Here is an 18,575-nt window from a genome sequence, read left to right as displayed (position 1 = left end):
TAATGAGAACAATGAAGTTGATTAAACAGCAGCAAACCAAATTAATCCTGATAAGTCATACAAGAGCAAGTGAGTCTTTCAATTCATAAAATCTCTAGCTTCCCGTCCTCTCTCCAAAAGAAAAGGTAGAAAACACAGTCTTAACCAATTAGCATAAAACAATCCCTATTATCTCACTTAAGAAAATGCAACTAACTCACCAAACAATAAACCTTTACACGTATCAAAATTAAGACATCAACAAACAAACTTACTTTCTTAACCCAAAATCATGCATTTTTAGAGCTGGATCCTCAACAAGATTGGATTTTTATTCTGGGAGATCAAGGAAAAGATTCCACGGTGACGAGTTGAGCCTTTGAGGGGATTATCTGTGGAGAATTTTGTTGCGGAATGATCAGGGTGCGAGCTACCATCATTCTTTTCTACAGGGATTTGTTAATATACAACAGTAATCAATTTATATTATAAAATAATGTAAACCCATTTTAATAAGTCATCATTACAGTTTATCAATAAAAAATGGAGAAAAATCTTGCTAATACATTGTTAATATCAAAAGGTGTGATTAAAGTATGAGGATGATTGATATTTATGGATAATAATGAGTAGAAAAAATTAACTAGAAGATAGTATTAATTTATTATTTTAAGTATCATTTTAAACAAAAAAACATTGTTCAATGCATAAACATACATTGACTATTAGCATCACACGAGGCTACTAAATAACAGATATAAATGAAATAAATAAGAGAGAGTATAAAATAAGAAAATCGAGAAATAAGAAAATAAAAATAGTTACATTTGCCTTTGAGAATGAAAAGAATAAAATTGAGGAACAAATATTAACAAAAAGTTAATAGTATCATCAAATAAATTAAAATATTACTCCTAGGTAGTTTGTGTAAATTATTTTCAAAAAGTGACACAAATAGCACCCTGCATTTACCGGATACCAAGTTTCTAGTTCACTCTAATTTAATAATATCTTAGGAATTATTATTATTATTTTTTAATAAAAAATGGGAGTAGTATTTCATACACTAGTATCATCACCCGTGCCATGCACGGGTCATATAATTTTCACGTACTAATTACATATTTTCAATAAACTAATAAAATTAGAACAATATCAAACTATAAAAATAGAAAATTTACAATAACTTTAAAAAATTTATCATGGTCGAGCTTCTTAGTTTGAAAGATGTGTTGAGTTAAGTCAAAAGAGAGGGATGGAAGGAGATAGAGTTCGAGATGGATGTCCAAAGGATAGTCTCAGTTCACTTTAACCATAAATAGTAGGTTGACTCTTCAAAACCTAACTAAAAACACAGCCAAAAATTAGTTTTGAATTGGCTGCCGATAAGAATATTGAGAAATTTCTAAACTGTCTACCACATGGTTGCAAAAATTTCCAAACACCACTTACACCAATATGAGTTGAAGAACACTATGTATTCATGAAAAAATCAAATGAAGTACTATATTCGTTTGCCATCAAGAGTCTCGGTTCACTTTTACCATAAATAGTAGGTTGACCCCACTTTTCACTAACTTGTTCTCCTCTCGTTTTATTATAAAACAATAAGTACATTCCACTATTTTTTTCCACCCACTTTTCTTTATATTTGTTAAAGTTGAGTCGAATTCAAATAGGACTCCTGATAGCGAACGAAGGAAGTAATTATTTTTTCTTGATCACAGTTATTATTTTTAAATATTCTTATGAAACGACATATTATGATATTAAAAAACTTGTCATTAAACAAACGCAATTAAAGAAACATTGTTATAGCGCACTTTTATGCTAATGATTTATAAATTTTTTTTCTATGGCCAATAAAACTCTATATGTCCCATTAAAAATAAATTTTTTTTTTATTGTCCCATTAATGAAACGTTTTCAAAAATTAAAAAAAAACACTACATAAAACCTCGTATTGAAACTCATAAAACAACACTATATAAAATCTCGTATTGAAAAAAAAGCAAAAGTTTCATATTTAATGGAACGAAGAAGTATTATTAATTAGAACTAATCAAAGATAAATCTTTCTAAGTTTCCCGATGCATAAAGTTTGCATTTGGTGCGTGCTTTCCTCATTCAACATGTTAATTTGAATCAATGTATAGTTTGCGTAGAAAAATTTCCATTTTAATTTAAATAAGATTAAGGGAGTAATTATTTAAATTAAAATAAGTAAAATTAATTTAAATTTTTCAAAAATATTTTATTTTCTATTTTATAATTTTATTTTTGGAAACCTTCAATTTAATACACTATGCATGTATTTGTAGGAAATACTCCTTCCGTCCCAGATAAGTGAGACATATTCATTTTTTGGATGTCTCACTATTAGTGAGTCATTTCACTTTTTACTAAAAAAAATTTCTCTCTTAATTACTCTATTATCTCTTTACATCTCTACTTCTCTCTCTTATACACATCACTCAAACCCGATATTCCCAAACCCGATAATCCAATTACCCGATATTTCAAATTTGGATATTTGGATATTTGGATATTCCCAAACCCGATAATCCAAAAATCCTATACACCAACCCGTCTCTAAAACCCAAAAAATCATATGTCGGATATCCAATTACCCAATATTTCAAATTTGGACATCGAATATCCAATTATCGATATCCATTTTGACCGGCTTTCAATCAACATCCATATACATTTGATTCTCTAATACTAAAACTCATATAAACATCCATATACGTTTGATTCTTTAAGACTAAAACTCATATCAAAACAGAAACATTTGGATAAACAGGAGTATATTACAAAATATATTATTAATTTATATTTTAATTAAACAAAAATAATTCAATACTGTATATACTCGACTATACTACGTATATGTTACGTCACATTCAATAATGAATAATGCTTCATTCATATAAGGAGATCAGTTAAAAACACAAGTACACAGTTATTTTGTACACATATAAATATATTTTATACAACTATGTAGACACCTATCTGTATAAGCTGTATAAATAAACTTAGTTGATATAAGCTGGATAAATAAAATAAAACGATTAAATAGAATGGATAAATAAAATAAAATAAAATAAATAGGTAAATCACGGTTAACAATTTTGAATGTAGAAGAAAGAAATAAAATAGTGGGTCCTATGTGGGCCTGATCTATTTCTTGGGTCTGCACCCATTGTTGGACGCCTTCAAGTTTCAACCTATACAATACTCGTACATGTCTGCCGCTTCTTCCTAAAAAATTGATTTAATTTTGTATTCAATAATTTCCTCAATTTCACGCCGCCTCTTCTCACCTCTCTGCTGCCGCGCTCACCGCATCCTCTTCTCTCCCCGTTACCACCTCATCCACCTCTCTGACGCCTCATCTATCGCTCACGCCCCACCCTCCTCCATCTTCGTTTTTTCTTTCGCCCGCCTTGTATTGATTGTATTGAAATTTATTCGGAAAGCCTCATCTGCTTCAACACTACTTTTAAGGAGTAGTAGTACTGATTTCATTAGATCTACACTTTTTCTCTCTCTTTTTTAAATGGCATGCCTGCTCTCATTATTGATTCTAATTTAAACTAAATTATAATAAATCATTTTAATTGTTGCAAGTTTTTGCCTAATATTCCTTTTTTTTACCTGATAAGATTGTTTTGGACGGGCTATAGTTCATTTTAATTTCCCTTAGCCATTTGTTTTTTCAAATACTCACCTTATATAGATCTAGCTATATTTGCAGGCCTAAGGTATAGCGCATGGGCAGCGTATTGCAGTACAGCTGGATGACTGCCACCCTCCATTTTTATCACTTTCCCGCCAAAAAGGCTAAAATTGGCATTTAGAAAAGTTTTCCAAAAACTCTCCCTTTATATATCGATAGATTTGGAATACTAATTCTCTGATGAATCAATTTTATTTTCAAATTTAAGACACCACTTTGGTATCAAAAAGTTTTGTAGCCTAAACGAAAATCAGTATAAAAATTAAAGCATCACACATCGACCTGATCTGGCAAAATCGTTTAGTTTTGTATTGAAACCACTATCTCAAGTCGTCTCTGCCACGTTAATTAATATATTTATTCATGCGCATGTATGTTTAACTTATACACATTAAATATTCCATGCTGTAATAAAATATTTCCGAACATTAAATCCTATAGACACAGCTTATAAACAAGACAATATTAGCACCCAAAACTAAAACCAGGTAATCTCAATAACTGAATAATAATCACTTAAACCAATAGCATTACAAGAATTTGCCGCAGCATGCTCATGTCAGCAGTTTAGCAGAAACAGCACAGCTCAAAACTAAGGCAAGCGATTGATATGCAACCGATTCATTCCAAACATGATCAAGAACTACAATTATACATGTAGTTTACTAAGAAAACCTCCAAATCAGTGGGGGGGGAAAGGGTTAACAAAACAGAAAGAAAATAGCACCAAATATTATTAGATAATAAGTCGAATCCAACTTGGCAATATCACATAACAAGCCACTCAGCAAGGCACAAGCTCCAACTGCTCTCCAGCATATCACTGCCACAATGAAAAACGCATTCAGCCACATACCATACATCTTCAATAACAATCAAATCTATAAAGTTCCCGTAAACAGAACACATTTCAGGAGATGAAGGAAAACATGACGGGCAATAAGTCTGCCAAATAAAGTAGATACTGAAAGTGGGAAAATTTGGTACTAGCATCACAACACGCAAGGAATCAGTACCTGTTGCGGCTGTTGATAGTTTGCATATCCAGGATAGCCTCCATAATACATGTTTGGGTCTTGTGGTGGAGCAAATCCACCTTGCACCTCATGCCCCTGCGTGTACCCATAGTAAGCACCCCCTCCCCACTGGTTTTGATCTTGCTGAGTCTGAAAAATTAACAGTGAAATCAGAAACCAAATTCAAATAAAGATGCAGTTAAGTCAGCATTTTTAGACGCTCAACCTGCTTGTTCGAAGGACTGCGTCCCCACGAAAGACGGATGTTCTGCCCTCCTAGCAGAGTACCATTTAAGTTTGCTATAGCTTGCTCAGCACAGGACCTAGGACAAATATTTATAAGAAGCGGATTAGTAGTAAGTTGGGCCATCAAAGTTATAAATGCAGTAAGTATCATGATACCTATCAGAAAACTGAACAAATCCACAACGTTTTCCAACTGGTATTTTCACATGTACCACATCACCATACTGTGAGAATACTTGTCTCAAATGGTCGTCCGTCACGTTGGAATCTAGACCGCCAACAAATATCTACATTTTTTAGGTTACAAGTAAGTTGCATACCATTAGAAAAACATAGCATAAACAGGGGGAATGTAACGTACTGTTGTATTATTGGGGTCACTTTCGCCCTGAGTTCCTTGAGGATTTTGATATGAAGCTGCAACCATGTATAATTGTATTAATTGATGCCATAAAATGATAGTATATAAAATCATTGCTGTCATTATTGAGAGACGAATCAAGGAAGCACAAAATAGACGGAGAAGATGTCAGATTGTTGGCAGGATATTTTTTCTGAATTTGATTCTTCTGTTTCTCACTATATATTAGTACTATTTGCTAAGCACATTCTCATACCAGAATAATAATGCATACATCCTTTTTGCTTTAAGCATCTTAAGCATACCTAAAGGTTCAACTATTTCCACTTACCAAAAACCTAACCCATATTATGAGAAAAATATACTACACATTTCAAAATTCTACTTAGCTCCTGCAGTCCTATTAGAATGCCAACAGAAGAACACAATTACCCAACAAGCAAGCAGAAACAATTAGTAAACAATAACATAATGAACCAATCGGGTTCCAATTGCTGTCATCACGAACTTTCTACAAGGTAAAATCTCTACCTTAAAAGGCATGCATATAAAGCATCTCAACCATATACTTTTTGTTTGTTTTTAAAATGTTAAAACATTTGGCTATCGAGTCCAAGGTTAGCACCGTACTGTACACAAATTTCATAACTCCTCCATAGTCAGACAACCTACAACTTTACTATCAACGATAAAAAAAACCATCTCAGAATTTGTATTCTTCCAACAATCAGGACTATCAGGCTGCCAGATTCACAAAAATCAAAGGGTACAAATATACTATCAAATGAGTTAATACCAACTTACAAGTCAAGAAGCAAATGTTAAGGACAGTCAGGCATCGCATAAAATTTCCATAATCTCAAAACTCGAAAGATTCCTTAAGCTAGAGTCATCAACACATATCCAGATAAAGAACAATAAACTAGTAAAACTTCAACAATCAAAACAAATGCACACAGAAGAACACAGCTCTGTGACTGCACAATTACAGCTGAAGCCAGTTCAGAAAAGATAAATTGGGAGTGTCTTAATACTTGCTTCAAATACCACTATATCATAATCTCAAGTCATCTCACAGTAATGCAGCAGTTGAACAAACAACTTCTGATGGTATGTTGAAGGAAGACGACCTTATTAATGGACTTACTAGCACTACATCTAATCATGGTTAGCTACCAAGAGTAGATAGCCAATAAATATGGTTTATATCGATGCATTTTCTTTCTCGTTAAACTACAAAAGGAGCTTCAGCTGAGTTAAGAAACTAGCTCCAGAAAATGGACACTAAAAAAATAAAAGAAAGGAAGACGTCTACTTTGTTGACAGAGAAAGAGGTATTGTATCAGAAGGTAAGTTCTGTGCAAGAAATGGTACCCAATTGACTGTTAACTTAAAAGGGAAAACTTGTGAAAGTAAAGAAATCTGTAGCAAACGAAATGCCACAAAGGAATGAAGGAAGCTTATGACATAAACAAATTCAACTGACCTAAACAGATGCCACGGATTATAGGGAATCATTTCAGCTGAAACCAGTCTCAGGCCCCCTTAATGAGAGCCTCTCTCTTCCCTGCTTCGAGACAACATGAGTTTTAAATAAGTCTATCTGTGCTTTATATAATTATATTATTCCAAGGCTATTAAAGTACTAGAAGGAAATGCTCGCGTATCTTCGATTTCATAACTACAACACCTTTCAAATCTAAAACACCATAATAGAACTTCACAAGAGCAAACTGATGAATTCGTATATCTAGAGTCACACAAACAACCTGTAGAATTGTATGATTATATAGGATATGTAGCAAACATTGTTAAACCCATTTGACAATAAAATAGTATCAATGATGTAAAAAATATTATTTGCTCACCGTTCTGAGTTGGTGCATTCATAGGTTTTTTGTTAGCCGCAGGCCCAATCCGCATGGGCCTAGTTGAACAGAGAACACCGTTCATTTCACTCATAGCACGCTGTTGCTCTCTCTCATCCCCAAACTTAACAAACCCATAGCCCTTCGAGCGTCCAGTGACCCTATCTATAACAACTTTTGCACCCTTAACAGATTGGTAGACAACCTTAAACGTTTCCTGCAGGACATAATCTGTAACGTCCCCAGCCAAATCTCCGACGAAAATTGTGTACTCAGGAGAGTCATCTGTGCGCTTATCCCCCGCACCAAGACTAGCCCAGTTCAGTCGGAAGCTCTGTTCAGCATTAGGCATCAATGCACCATTATATTGTTGCAATATACTTTCAGCAGAACCATGACTCCTGAACTCCAGGAAGCCATACCCCTCAGATTGGCCAGTTTGCTTGTTGCGAATCACCTTAGCAGATACCAGCTGAAAAGGCAGAAAATTATAAGATTACAAGGAGTTAAAAAACAGACATGACTGACAAACATGATTCGCAAGAAAATTATGTGCAACCACACACACATACATAAAAGGGGGTCAAACAGAAAAAATAATTCACTCCAAATGCATTTGCTAATCCATTACACTTACACAACCTTGGCAAATCATTACAGTCTATTTTTCTCAGCATAAAAACTAAACTACTCCAAAATCCAGACAACAATATTAAATTGGGGAGGGAAACCCTAAATCAAGAACCAACATCGCATATCAATAGAATCTCAAAAGAAGTTCAAGACATAGCTTCCATAGAAAAAGTATCTACCAAAAAAAAAAAAAACGTGCAACCAGATATACATAGAAGCACAAAATAAGTTGAAGATTACCTCGCCGGAGTTGTAGAAGCAGGATGTGAGATAGTTCTCGTCCATCCAGAACTGAAGGTCTCCAATCCATAGAGATCGAACCTCGTCGGCGGCGCCACCGTAGTGCTGTTGCTGCTGAGGCCAGAAGTGAGGCGGCTGCGGTGGCATGGTCATCCACTGCTGCTGATGGGGCTGTTGCTGATCCATCCCCATAGGTGGTGGCGCCATTCCTCCTGGCTGCTGCATCATTCTCGGCTGGAGCTAAACCCTAATTCAAACCACGGCAAAATTGGGGGGTTTGAAAGGAGGTCTGTGTGTACAAAACGGACAAATAAATACGATAGGGTTTCGTGTTTCAATCGCTGGCTCAATGCCCACTTTAACTGAAGTCGCTTGCACGTTAACGCGACTTCAAAATATAATTTTATTTTCCCACATATGTCAGCTAATTACGACTACTAGTATTAATTGCAGTAATTATCTAAATTTCCACATTTCTGGCTTGCTTATTTGAAATTGGAAATTCAAAAATACATGTTTGAGACTCAAATTGTAACTCAATATTTAACAATCCGAAATCGAATGAGTTGGCATTGCACAACCAACTGCCTCCTCTAAAATATTTATAAAATATCATTATGCATCCAAAATTAGAAACCCTCTAACTCGTTATATTGGTCGCTCTTCCAATTCTATAATAGTGTCATATAGTAATCTAACCCTAAATAAAACAAAATTACCAAAAACTTATCCAGATCCACTTTTTCATATTTTCTAATCATATTTAGAGGATTCATGCTCCATCACATTCCCAAGAATTCCAGCATCTCCTCAAATGGTCCCTCGTGAAGTAGTCAGAGAGGGGCATAGTTTAAAAACCTTTTATGTAATTTTCTCGACAACTAATGATAAAGCTTTCAGAAGATCCCATCTCAACCAGAAAAAAAATATTCAATAGTTAACAATTAACAATGCCGTCTCCTGCCTATAAATTGTTGGTATATATTCTCTAGTGTACAACTATAAATCAATACGTAAATTAATGATGTAACCTTAATAATAAGGAAGCACCCTTCTACAAAAATAAACCTGCAGACCACTTTTTGTTGCCTTGAGCATTACTCTTTAGACAAGAACATTTAAAACCCTCTCCCAGCATACAACAATCGCTTTAAAATCAAAAGGCCCTCATGTCTGTTATTGCATTGAGCTGAGCAGCTTAAGAGCCAGTTCTTCTTGCTCCGCCACTGTAATTGGAGCTGTGTTGTTCTCGCCTTTGCCCCTCTCACCATCTTCATTATCACTATCACTGTTGAAATATTTCTTGCCTTTTTTATTTGGTCGGCTCATACTTGCTTCTCTGCCCGAACCAGATAGATCATCCTCACTAACTTCATCATCATCGTCATCGTCATCGTCATCCTCTTCTCTACCCCTTTTCAATTTCATCTTTTGCTTGATACGCTTTTCCTTCCGACGCTTGTGCTCTATGGCCTTATCTTCCTTATCTACCACTTTCATCATTTCTCTCAACTCTGCATATCGCTGACTTACTGCAAGTTGGGGTGGACAGGGACCATTAGAGGAATGGAATAAATTTCTGAGTCAATACATTAATCAATTATTTTCATTTACTTTTCCTAGTGCATTCAAACTGCGCTCAAATCTCTGCACAAACCGAGAAAAAATATTCGGCACCTTGGAGGAGCATGAGGCAAGGTATCATTCTGAGCCCAAAACTAAATATAACAACGAAGTCTTAAATACATAGGAACCCCCACATATAGCAACTCCAACATATAGCGCAGGATTATGAAACTGGAAAGCCAAATACGAATACAACTTTTTGCTTTTCGAAATAGCATATTGCAAGGTAACAAAAACACATGGAAGCATTAGATCTACCTTTGTCCTTGTCCAGCTTGACGGAATCTGATCCAGCATTGGAGTCTGCTAATGTTGCAAGAGGCGGCAAGGTGTTTCCTTCATCATCAAATACAACTCTAGTACCCACAGGCCTGTGCATATTGATCTTCAACTTCTTTTTCTTCAAGACCCTTGTAGCATTCCTATAGTTAACCACCAGAGACAAAAAACTCAAACATAAGAAATGAAGATAACCGCAGAAGGTTATAACAGGTAATACTAGAAAAACTATAAAGAACATGCAGTCCACCATATTTGATTTAAACCTTTAAGTGTAATATTTCTCAAGTGAATAGTGTAATACGAAAAGGCAGGCAAGTATACATTGACTTTCTCCACCCACGACCAGAAAATCACCTCTTATTTTCTTTACACCGAAGTAAAAGTAATGAAATTCAAACATGTGAACATATAATCATGATGATAACTTACAGATCATCTCTAATATCAGTTTCATTTTCTTCTCCAAAAAGCTGTGCTTTCTTTTCCAACAGAATACTATCTTTCAATTCAAGCTGTGCTTTCTTTTCCAAAAGAAAACTCTCTTCTAACTCAATCTCTGCTTTCTCAGGCTTTACTGCATTCACAGTTCCTCTTAAGAGTTCAGAAGGATTCACATCAGACTGGCTTTCTGGCACCAGGGCAAGATCTTCAGAAACTTTTTTGCCCTTAACTTTTTGTTTCAGAAACCGAACTCTGGGAGTCAGGGGAAGACCTATTGATGCAGAATATTCATCAATTGGAAGTTTAGTGACATCAAAAATGTCCTTATCGCGCTGTTTATGGATGGACTTCAAATAAGTAATGAAGGCTCTCTGGGCCAGACTCTGTAGATTAGGATACTTGACCAACAAAGCTGCCAATGAACCAGAAACAGATTCCAATCTTTTTGTATTTGCCTGCAAGGAATGATGCAAACAATTTACTCATTTATATGAGTTACTATGAAAAATGGGAACACTAATTGGTTCACTTAACCCAACTTGTACATGAAACAAAAGCTTCGCCTATAAATGGACCAGCGGATTATTCATGCGAGTGAACCCAACTTATACATGAAAAAAATAAAAGCTTCGCCAATAAATGGACCAGCGGATTATTCATGCAATTAAAACTGGAGAACATCGGAAAACAAGGCATACCTTAATGATTCGAATAGGAATCTTTTTTTCTTGCAATTTGTCAAGCATCTTTGTCTCTGAGGGTGCGAGGAATAACACAGATCTCCCACCTGAAAGGTAACGAGCAGTTCTCCCGACCCTGTGTATGTAAGAAGCAACGTCTTCTGGGCAATCTACCTGGAAGTGCACATTTAATCAAATCTATGGTTCAGAGCTCATGCACTCTATTTCTGAAAATTTAAAAACATGAATTCTTATAGAAACACTGGAATTTAATTTTGGGGGACGTAGCAGGGTCCGACCTGAACAACCCAGTCAACAGCCTTGTTGAAATCAAGCCCTCTAGATGCAACATCAGTGCAAAACAAAACGGAGTGCTGTTCACAGAATGATGCATATATTCCCATACGTCCGTCCTGCTTCATCCTTCCATGAAGACATTTCAACGGAATTCCTGGTCGGAGTTTCTTGAAAGCTTCATGCACAAATTTTACCTGTTGAGACAGGGAGGAAAAGCAGGATCACATTTTGGCAGAACCAAAAAGGTTAATAGACAACAAAAGAATGAAGGTCCAGAGGACAGCTAGATAGCTTATTATAAATGCAGATAAGTTTAGTAACTATAATCAACTGAGATATGGAGTACATATGTAAATGGCAGAGTGTATATTTATATCAACTATGTATCCATAAATCCAGGGTGACATGAGGATAGAGATGATGCATATAAACTCAATGCACCTCCCCAGTAAAATGAAGTAAATGAGTATAAAATGAACATAAAATCAAGTTTCTTGGTATTGAAAATTTAGTGACACAATTAAATTTACCAACTCTCTAATTATTGAGAACTAATTGAAAAATTACCTGCTTGCAACTCGAAAGAAATACCAGAATTCGTGAATTAAGGTGTGTCCTTATAAAACTCCAAAGCATGTCAAGCTTTTGTTCAAGGGGAACAATCATAGCAGTCTGGTCCAAACGATTAGGAGTAGCAGTAGTAGACTCCTCATGCACGCTAAGATATTCTGGGTCTTTCAGACTGAGTCTTGCAAGATCTTGAACAGACTTTGTTTGAGTTGCTGAGAAAAGGAAGGTTTGTCTTTGTTTTGGTAGTTGAGATATTATAGCATTTAATTCTTTCTTGAATCCCACATCAAGAATACGATCAGCCTCATCAAGAACTAAAACCTGTTTGCAGACCAGGAAACTAGGTCAGAAACTGCTGACATCTGTTCCACACTTGACTTAAAAGGGAAAATAAATGGACCCAGCAATCAGATACCCAAAACTTATCCTAGCAGGCAGCTAACATAACCACGATAAAGGCTCACTTAGACAATCATAATAACGAGAGTATTTGTTAGTCATCACATCATTCTCTCCATGACCCAGCTAAATACAAGTGATACTGTAGGATATGTTTAGAGTCAAAGTCATAACAGAAATATAAGAACATGAAGCATCTGCATTGCACAAGCTTCAATGCGAATGAGGAAAAAATTGCAGCAAAAAATGTTACAGTACCTAATAAGACCATCCAGCAGGGTGAAAATAAATGAAAAATGCACACCACAAGTAGGCAACTATGACAAAAACTTGATGAAACAAAACTTAGATGCATAAGCACACCTAGAGTTGAGAAAGGCAAACAATTTTAAAGGTTCATTCACTTTTACTTTCCCCATAGCAAAACAGTTATCGAGGCAAGCCCAAAGCTAAAGACTTTTCATCGCAATAATTTTGAAAAAGAGTTCACCCTGTCAGTATAACACAATATAAAACCATATTGGGTGAACAAAGCAAATATAACAAGCAAATTTGTCAAAAGAAAGACCTGGAGTTGTGAACATTCAAAATTTGGAGTTTCATCCATGTGTTGGAGAAGTCTGCCAGGAGTACAGACCAAAATGTTCAACCCGTTAACACGCTCTTTTTCTTCGACAACATCTTTACGACCACCAATCAAAAGGCCAGCACTAAATCCATGGTGCACTCCTACTTTTTTTAGAACTTCAAAAAGCTGTCCAGCTAATTCTCTTGTAGGAGACATGATGATGCATCCTACCCCATCCTCTGGACCCCATCTAGCTCGATACAACTTCTCTAAAACCTGATGATCAAAACCACAACACATTTTAGCGATCATATTAACGTATAGGCTTCGTAAATTCAATATTATCATATTAACACAAAGGAAAATAGCAGATCAATGCATATTCTAAATAATGCCACAAAAAAAACAAGGAAGCTCTTCACATTTTGTAGCTAATATATCCTAAAGTGATGGTAGACTGGTAGTTGCCTTAAAGAAGGAATCTCACGGTACATAAATGAGGCATGTATAAATAGTTAGGAATGTTGAATTTCCTAGCACGCAATGCCTATTGTTAGCCGTGATTGATCCTGAGTGCTCTTCAAATATACTGTTTTCCTTCTTTGCTCCTCGATTAAGATCGATCTTATCAATTCAAGATTTTAAGTACAATTAGACATTAATCAACAAGCTGAATGTGTTTATACTTGGAAAGGCCCCTTACCACACCAGAAAATTAATAGTGGAGTATGTTTTAATAACATTATTTGTGTGACCTATAACTATTTTAATCAATACGTCCATTTTAACCTCATCCTTTTTATAGGGTCTGATAATCACCACCGAAATCATTAGCAATATTCTTAATAGTAGAACACGAAACACAAGTCTATGCAGTAGCTCTATAACAATATTAATCGATTGAGTAGCAAAAGTCTGAGATGCAGATATTTGATTGAGTAACGTTGAGGTTTCATTGGTATTATCTCCAATAATTTACACCAAACTCAAACTCAATTTTGAGTATATGTCACACCAAAAAATAATTTTACTCCAACCATTTACACCAAATTTAAGATTTACACCATTTTTGGGATTTTGTCTCACAAAACTTTTGCAAAATATGGTGTTGTTTCACAAAAAACACCAAAAATGGGTTTGAGTTTGGTGTATGGTTGGAGATGGTCAGGAACGAACTCCTGGAAATAATTATATGTGACCTCAAATTCTTAACAAAGAGAACAAATTTAATGCATCATGTAAAGATATGGATGAATAACTCACCGGGATAACGAACGCTAAAGTCTTCCCAGAGCCGGTTTTAGCAGCTCCCAAGATATCTCTGCCGCATAGGGAATGAGGCAGAGAAGCCCTCTGAATGTCGGTCATTTTTGTGTAATCAGAGGCGGCCAAACCATCCTTGGTCCTCTTGGATAGCGGCAGTTGGAAAAACTTGTCGGCGCCGGCATAGGGAGAAAAGGAGCCGTCTGGAAGCCTGCCGATAGGCGATTTCTTCGATGGCGGAGAAAGGGAGAGAGGGTTAGAGCCGGCGTCGGGTTTGCAGGAATCAATCCATGATTCGAGTAGCTCGATTTCTTGGACCTCGGTGAGGCGTTTCTGGAGCTTGAATTTCCTGGATTTGGGTGCTCTCATTGTTCAGGCGATCAATTGGGAGTAGGGTTTTAGCCGTTTAGGGGTTTATGCCTTTGTAATAGGTTTGTATGTTTTTTTTTGTGTGTATGTGTGTGAACTTTTGTAATATAATAGGTTTGTTTGCTCTATGGTGATTCACGAATGATTTTTCATTTTCCTTTTTCTTATAGAATGACATTTTTTTGTTTATTTTAGGGCATGTTTGGTTTTACGGACGATTACCCGTGTGGTTTGTGCAAAAAAATTCTTTTTTTTATGGCCTGTAAATTTGCCCTTGAACCTAGAATTTAATGTGCTACTACTATTAAAGCGTGGTTTGCTATCTATACATCTATACAATACATAAAATGAGAGTTTTAGGAGGTTTTGAATAATCATTTTATGTTGAGGGATATATATGCAATTATTATAAAATTCAAAAATTAATTCTAATAAATATATAATCCTACTTAGTTGGTTTCCCATATTTTTTCTTATTAGTGGAGATTAGTTTTCCATGTTTCTCATATACATACGTGAGTTAGTGGGATGAAACATGGTGCTGAATTATAGAGGCAATAACGGTTAGATTTATGCACTTATTGTTAGCACACCTATCATTAGTGGTTATTGTATATATACCTATAACCTATGGTATAACATTGATGTTGATTTAACTCATCCAGCTGACATTCTTTTCTTCTTCCAGAGACGAGGGATCCAAGAACTCCGATTCTCAAGAAAAAGTCGAGGATGTGGATCACGTTGGCCTGAGGAGTAAATCACGTAGATCAGATGAGTCGAGTGATGGTATTAATGAACATACAAGGGAAGATTCGGCTACCTCCTCTCATCGTCCACTGCCATTAGACAGCGAGGTCTTTTCAAACTCTATCGATATTTAAATTGAATACTCATTTCATGAATTTGAAACATGTAAAGTTTTTAGATCTTTTAATTTTATTGTAGAAAGTGAATAAACTTTAACTGTATTAACCTATAGAACTTACAATTCTAATTATAAAAATGATGAGTAATTATTCATTGTATATAATTCTTTATTGTGATAGATTTTTATCTTCCTACTCCATGATTTATTGTTTTAAACATTAAATTATGTGATTTGTTTTAAATTTATTATGCTTCAATGTTGACTTGTATAGATTTTTTATTCTCATATAACTAAAATTGTTGCTATTGATTCTAATTTGTTTAATTTATTTAAAATTGAAAACTAATGTTTTAAAAATAAATTAATTTGTGCATAGCACATGCGTGATACTAGTTCTTATTAAAATGGAAGTTGCATCGATTCAAACACCTTATTAACAATTGAAACCCTAAAGAACCATACATGAAGCTTATGTGCTAATTTTTGTCATGCTTCAAAATGTCGTCCATGTTCCCTCCTAGTCCTTGTCAATTGAGTCGTCAACGGAGTCAGACTTGAATAATGGCATCTGGAGAAAGACCAACTATGAGGTGAGATTATTCAATGTGTTAAGAGGGGCATTGATTTGTCAATTCCCAATTTGTAGGTCGTTTATGTATCAAATAAACCGTGGTTCTCAGGTTGCGTTATCCATCGATGACGACCATTGCATAATTTGATTATAACACCACCAAAATAGGATTACACAAAAATTACTATTTTCATATAAAATTTGTGATTTTTGATTAAATGATAAATAATTCGAAATCGAAAATAATAAGTAAATCATTTAAAACTAGTGGGTTGTCTTCGTTTTTCATTTTTCCACTTTGTTTTAATTTTTAACATATTATTGTACTATTTGTTTTTTATTCTTTCTAAACTAAGGCATCCCAAAATGCACACATCATATGGTTCTAGGCCATTATTATAATAGGCCGACCCATAAAATAAAAAAAAATTTGCCATTTAAATATAAAAAATATTGGAGAAGGGATGGAGGAACGGTATGAGCAAGATATACTAGTAAGTATAGTTTGAAGGTGTAATTATGATATGAAGGACAATATGTGTGACAAAATATTAGATATTGCAAAAAATGGACAAACAACTAAGAATAGGCTAGACCTAAGGGTGTGTTTGGTTCATCATTTACCATTTCTCTAGAAAAGAGAAACCCCACATTTGTAATTCCCTTTTCAGACTTGGGCTTTTTTTAATCGGCTGTTTGGTTCGACTATTAAGGAAAGTCAGTTACCATATGTATTGTTTGGTTTGGCATTAATGCACCATGAGTTTAATACAACTTCCCATTTCTACCCTTAATAAATTTTTGTATTCCCAATTTTGTCCTCAGGAAACCGTAGCACATTTAAACCGCATTTTCATTCTCGCAGTTCATAAGCTTGCGCCTCCTTCTTGTATTCTCTTCCGATTTCAGTGGTTGTGGAAAAAAAAACAAGTTGAATGGCAAACTCTCCGGCGCTGGTAAGTAGCCTCCGACTTACTGCATCCAAACATTTCGAGCTCCTTTGCTGTAAAAATTTCGAACTCCTTTGCGTATTACTTTTTTTTCATTCTATAGATATGTCTTCCAAATTAATTACAACCAGCATCTAGGGTTTGTTTCACATTTTATCAGCTTCTAATTATCCAAACACATCATTAATTTGATCTATTCCTTATGTTTGGAGTTTTGATATTTATTTCATCTTTTTGTGTTTCTATTTGAAGGCAATGTCAGAGGAAACTAGGGGAACCAAATTCAGTTTGGAGGATCCTGTGAGCCAACAAAGTATGTACTCATTCTTGCGTTGTTCGTTTAGCTTGAATTCGATTTGTCCAATATGTTTGTTATAGATGCTCCTTTTTTTTTAGTATTAGATGCTCATGTTTTATGAAACTGACCAATTCCAATATATTTGTATTAGATGCTCATTTTTTTAAGTATTAGATACACCTGTTTTATGGAATTGATTGTCTTCTTTAATGTTTTATGAAATTGACATGCTCGTATATATTTGTAGTAGCCTTCTTTACTGTATTCACTTCAAATTAACCTCTCATATATATTTCTATTAGTTGCTGATGGTTAAGCTTCAATTAAACCTCCCATATATATTTGTATGTGCTGGAGCAATGATTTCACATGAAAATGTGAAACAAAGTCATATGTTTCTGTTATGTAGAGATCAATGCTCACTTGGGACGAACTCAGAAGAGGAAAGGTGACCGCACGAGGAGAAGTTGGACTGAATGAGAGGAGGAGGCGCTTGTTATTGCATTGAAGGACATTGTTGCCCGTGGCTGGAAGTCCGACAATGGGTTTCGAGGTGGATATCTTGGGAAGCTTGAAGAAGCAATGCAAAGTCGGTTTCCAAAACCGATATTAAGGGCACTCCCCACATCTACTCTAAAATATCGGCATGGGAAAAGTTGTATGGGTCGTTGGCTCTTATTTTGAATAGAAGTGGAGTTGGGTTTAACAATAAGGGCGACTACAAAATTGATTGTAATGACAATCAATGGGATCAAATTGTGAAGGTTAGACTTGTTATAATTTTTCCCCGAAACTTCAACACTGTTTTACCTTCAATACATTTTCCCAAGCCGCCCCCCCTCCCCGAGATGACGTTGGTGTTCACGTTCCATGAGATGCCAGGCGTGCGAACTACAATCTTGAAGGCACGGTAATGATGCTCGAAGCATCGAAAGCGCTCATACACATCGCGGCATGTGAAGACGATCACCGTGTCAGCCGTGAGAGCAGCGGTTATTTACTCGAGGAGATTGTAGGGCATGACTGAACCATCCCACTTACCTACGTTCTTTGATTTGGTGATGAGAGACAGCGTGAGAGAATCAGTTTCAGCGGTCCACATTGACTTGTAGAAGAACACAGCTTGACTTGGAATGTTGTCTACCATTTTGTTTCAAGAAGAGATGTGTCGAGTGTTCATATCTTTGAAAATATCCAAGGTTAAGTAGTGGGGCATGATAGAATATTGTGGTACATAGTCTAGTCATATATTCATCACATCATCCTCATTTCTTGTCTTTAATTTTGCACGTGAGAATCAAATGG

General features: G+C 35.4%; 2 protein-coding genes across 3 annotated transcripts; both read right to left on the bottom strand.

Moving 5' to 3' along the window:
- Positions 1–4,200: 4,200 nt before the first annotated feature.
- LOC125194339 (polyadenylate-binding protein RBP45-like) lies at positions 4,201–8,377 on the bottom strand. 2 transcript variants are annotated; one of them, XM_048092508.2, is made up of 7 exons: positions 8,086–8,377; positions 7,213–7,684; positions 5,345–5,400; positions 5,140–5,270; positions 4,964–5,060; positions 4,738–4,887; positions 4,201–4,544 (listed from the first exon to the last, which is right to left on the bottom strand). In XM_048092508.2, exons 1-7 carry the CDS (start codon positions 8,311–8,313, stop codon positions 4,542–4,544), a joined length of 1,137 nt encoding a protein of 378 aa, XP_047948465.1. In that variant the 5' UTR covers positions 8,314–8,377; the 3' UTR covers positions 4,201–4,541. The 2 variants fall into 2 exon arrangements, with proteins under 2 accessions (XP_047948465.1, XP_088913256.1); XM_089057130.1 differs by lacking the exon at positions 4,201–4,544 and having other exon boundaries at positions 4,699–4,887.
- Positions 8,378–8,967: 590 nt separating this feature from the next.
- On the bottom strand, positions 8,968–14,664 carry LOC125196153 (DEA(D/H)-box RNA helicase family protein). The gene is made up of 8 exons (XM_048094547.2): positions 14,212–14,664; positions 12,949–13,224; positions 11,979–12,302; positions 11,414–11,605; positions 11,133–11,288; positions 10,423–10,889; positions 9,970–10,133; positions 8,968–9,617 (listed from the first exon to the last, which is right to left on the bottom strand). Exons 1-8 carry the CDS (start codon positions 14,578–14,580, stop codon positions 9,262–9,264), a joined length of 2,304 nt encoding a protein of 767 aa, XP_047950504.2. The 5' UTR covers positions 14,581–14,664; the 3' UTR covers positions 8,968–9,261.
- Between the last annotated feature and the right edge of the window lie 3,911 nt (positions 14,665–18,575).

This window comes from Salvia hispanica, chromosome 4, assembly GCF_029641045.1.
Source record: "Salvia hispanica isolate PSC_SH4W2 chromosome 4, Shi_PSC_v1, whole genome shotgun sequence".
NCBI classification, from domain to species: domain Eukaryota; kingdom Viridiplantae; phylum Streptophyta; class Magnoliopsida; order Lamiales; family Lamiaceae; genus Salvia; species Salvia hispanica.
Note: the sequence above shows the minus strand (reverse complement) of the source record. Positions and strands in the feature narration are given on the sequence as shown.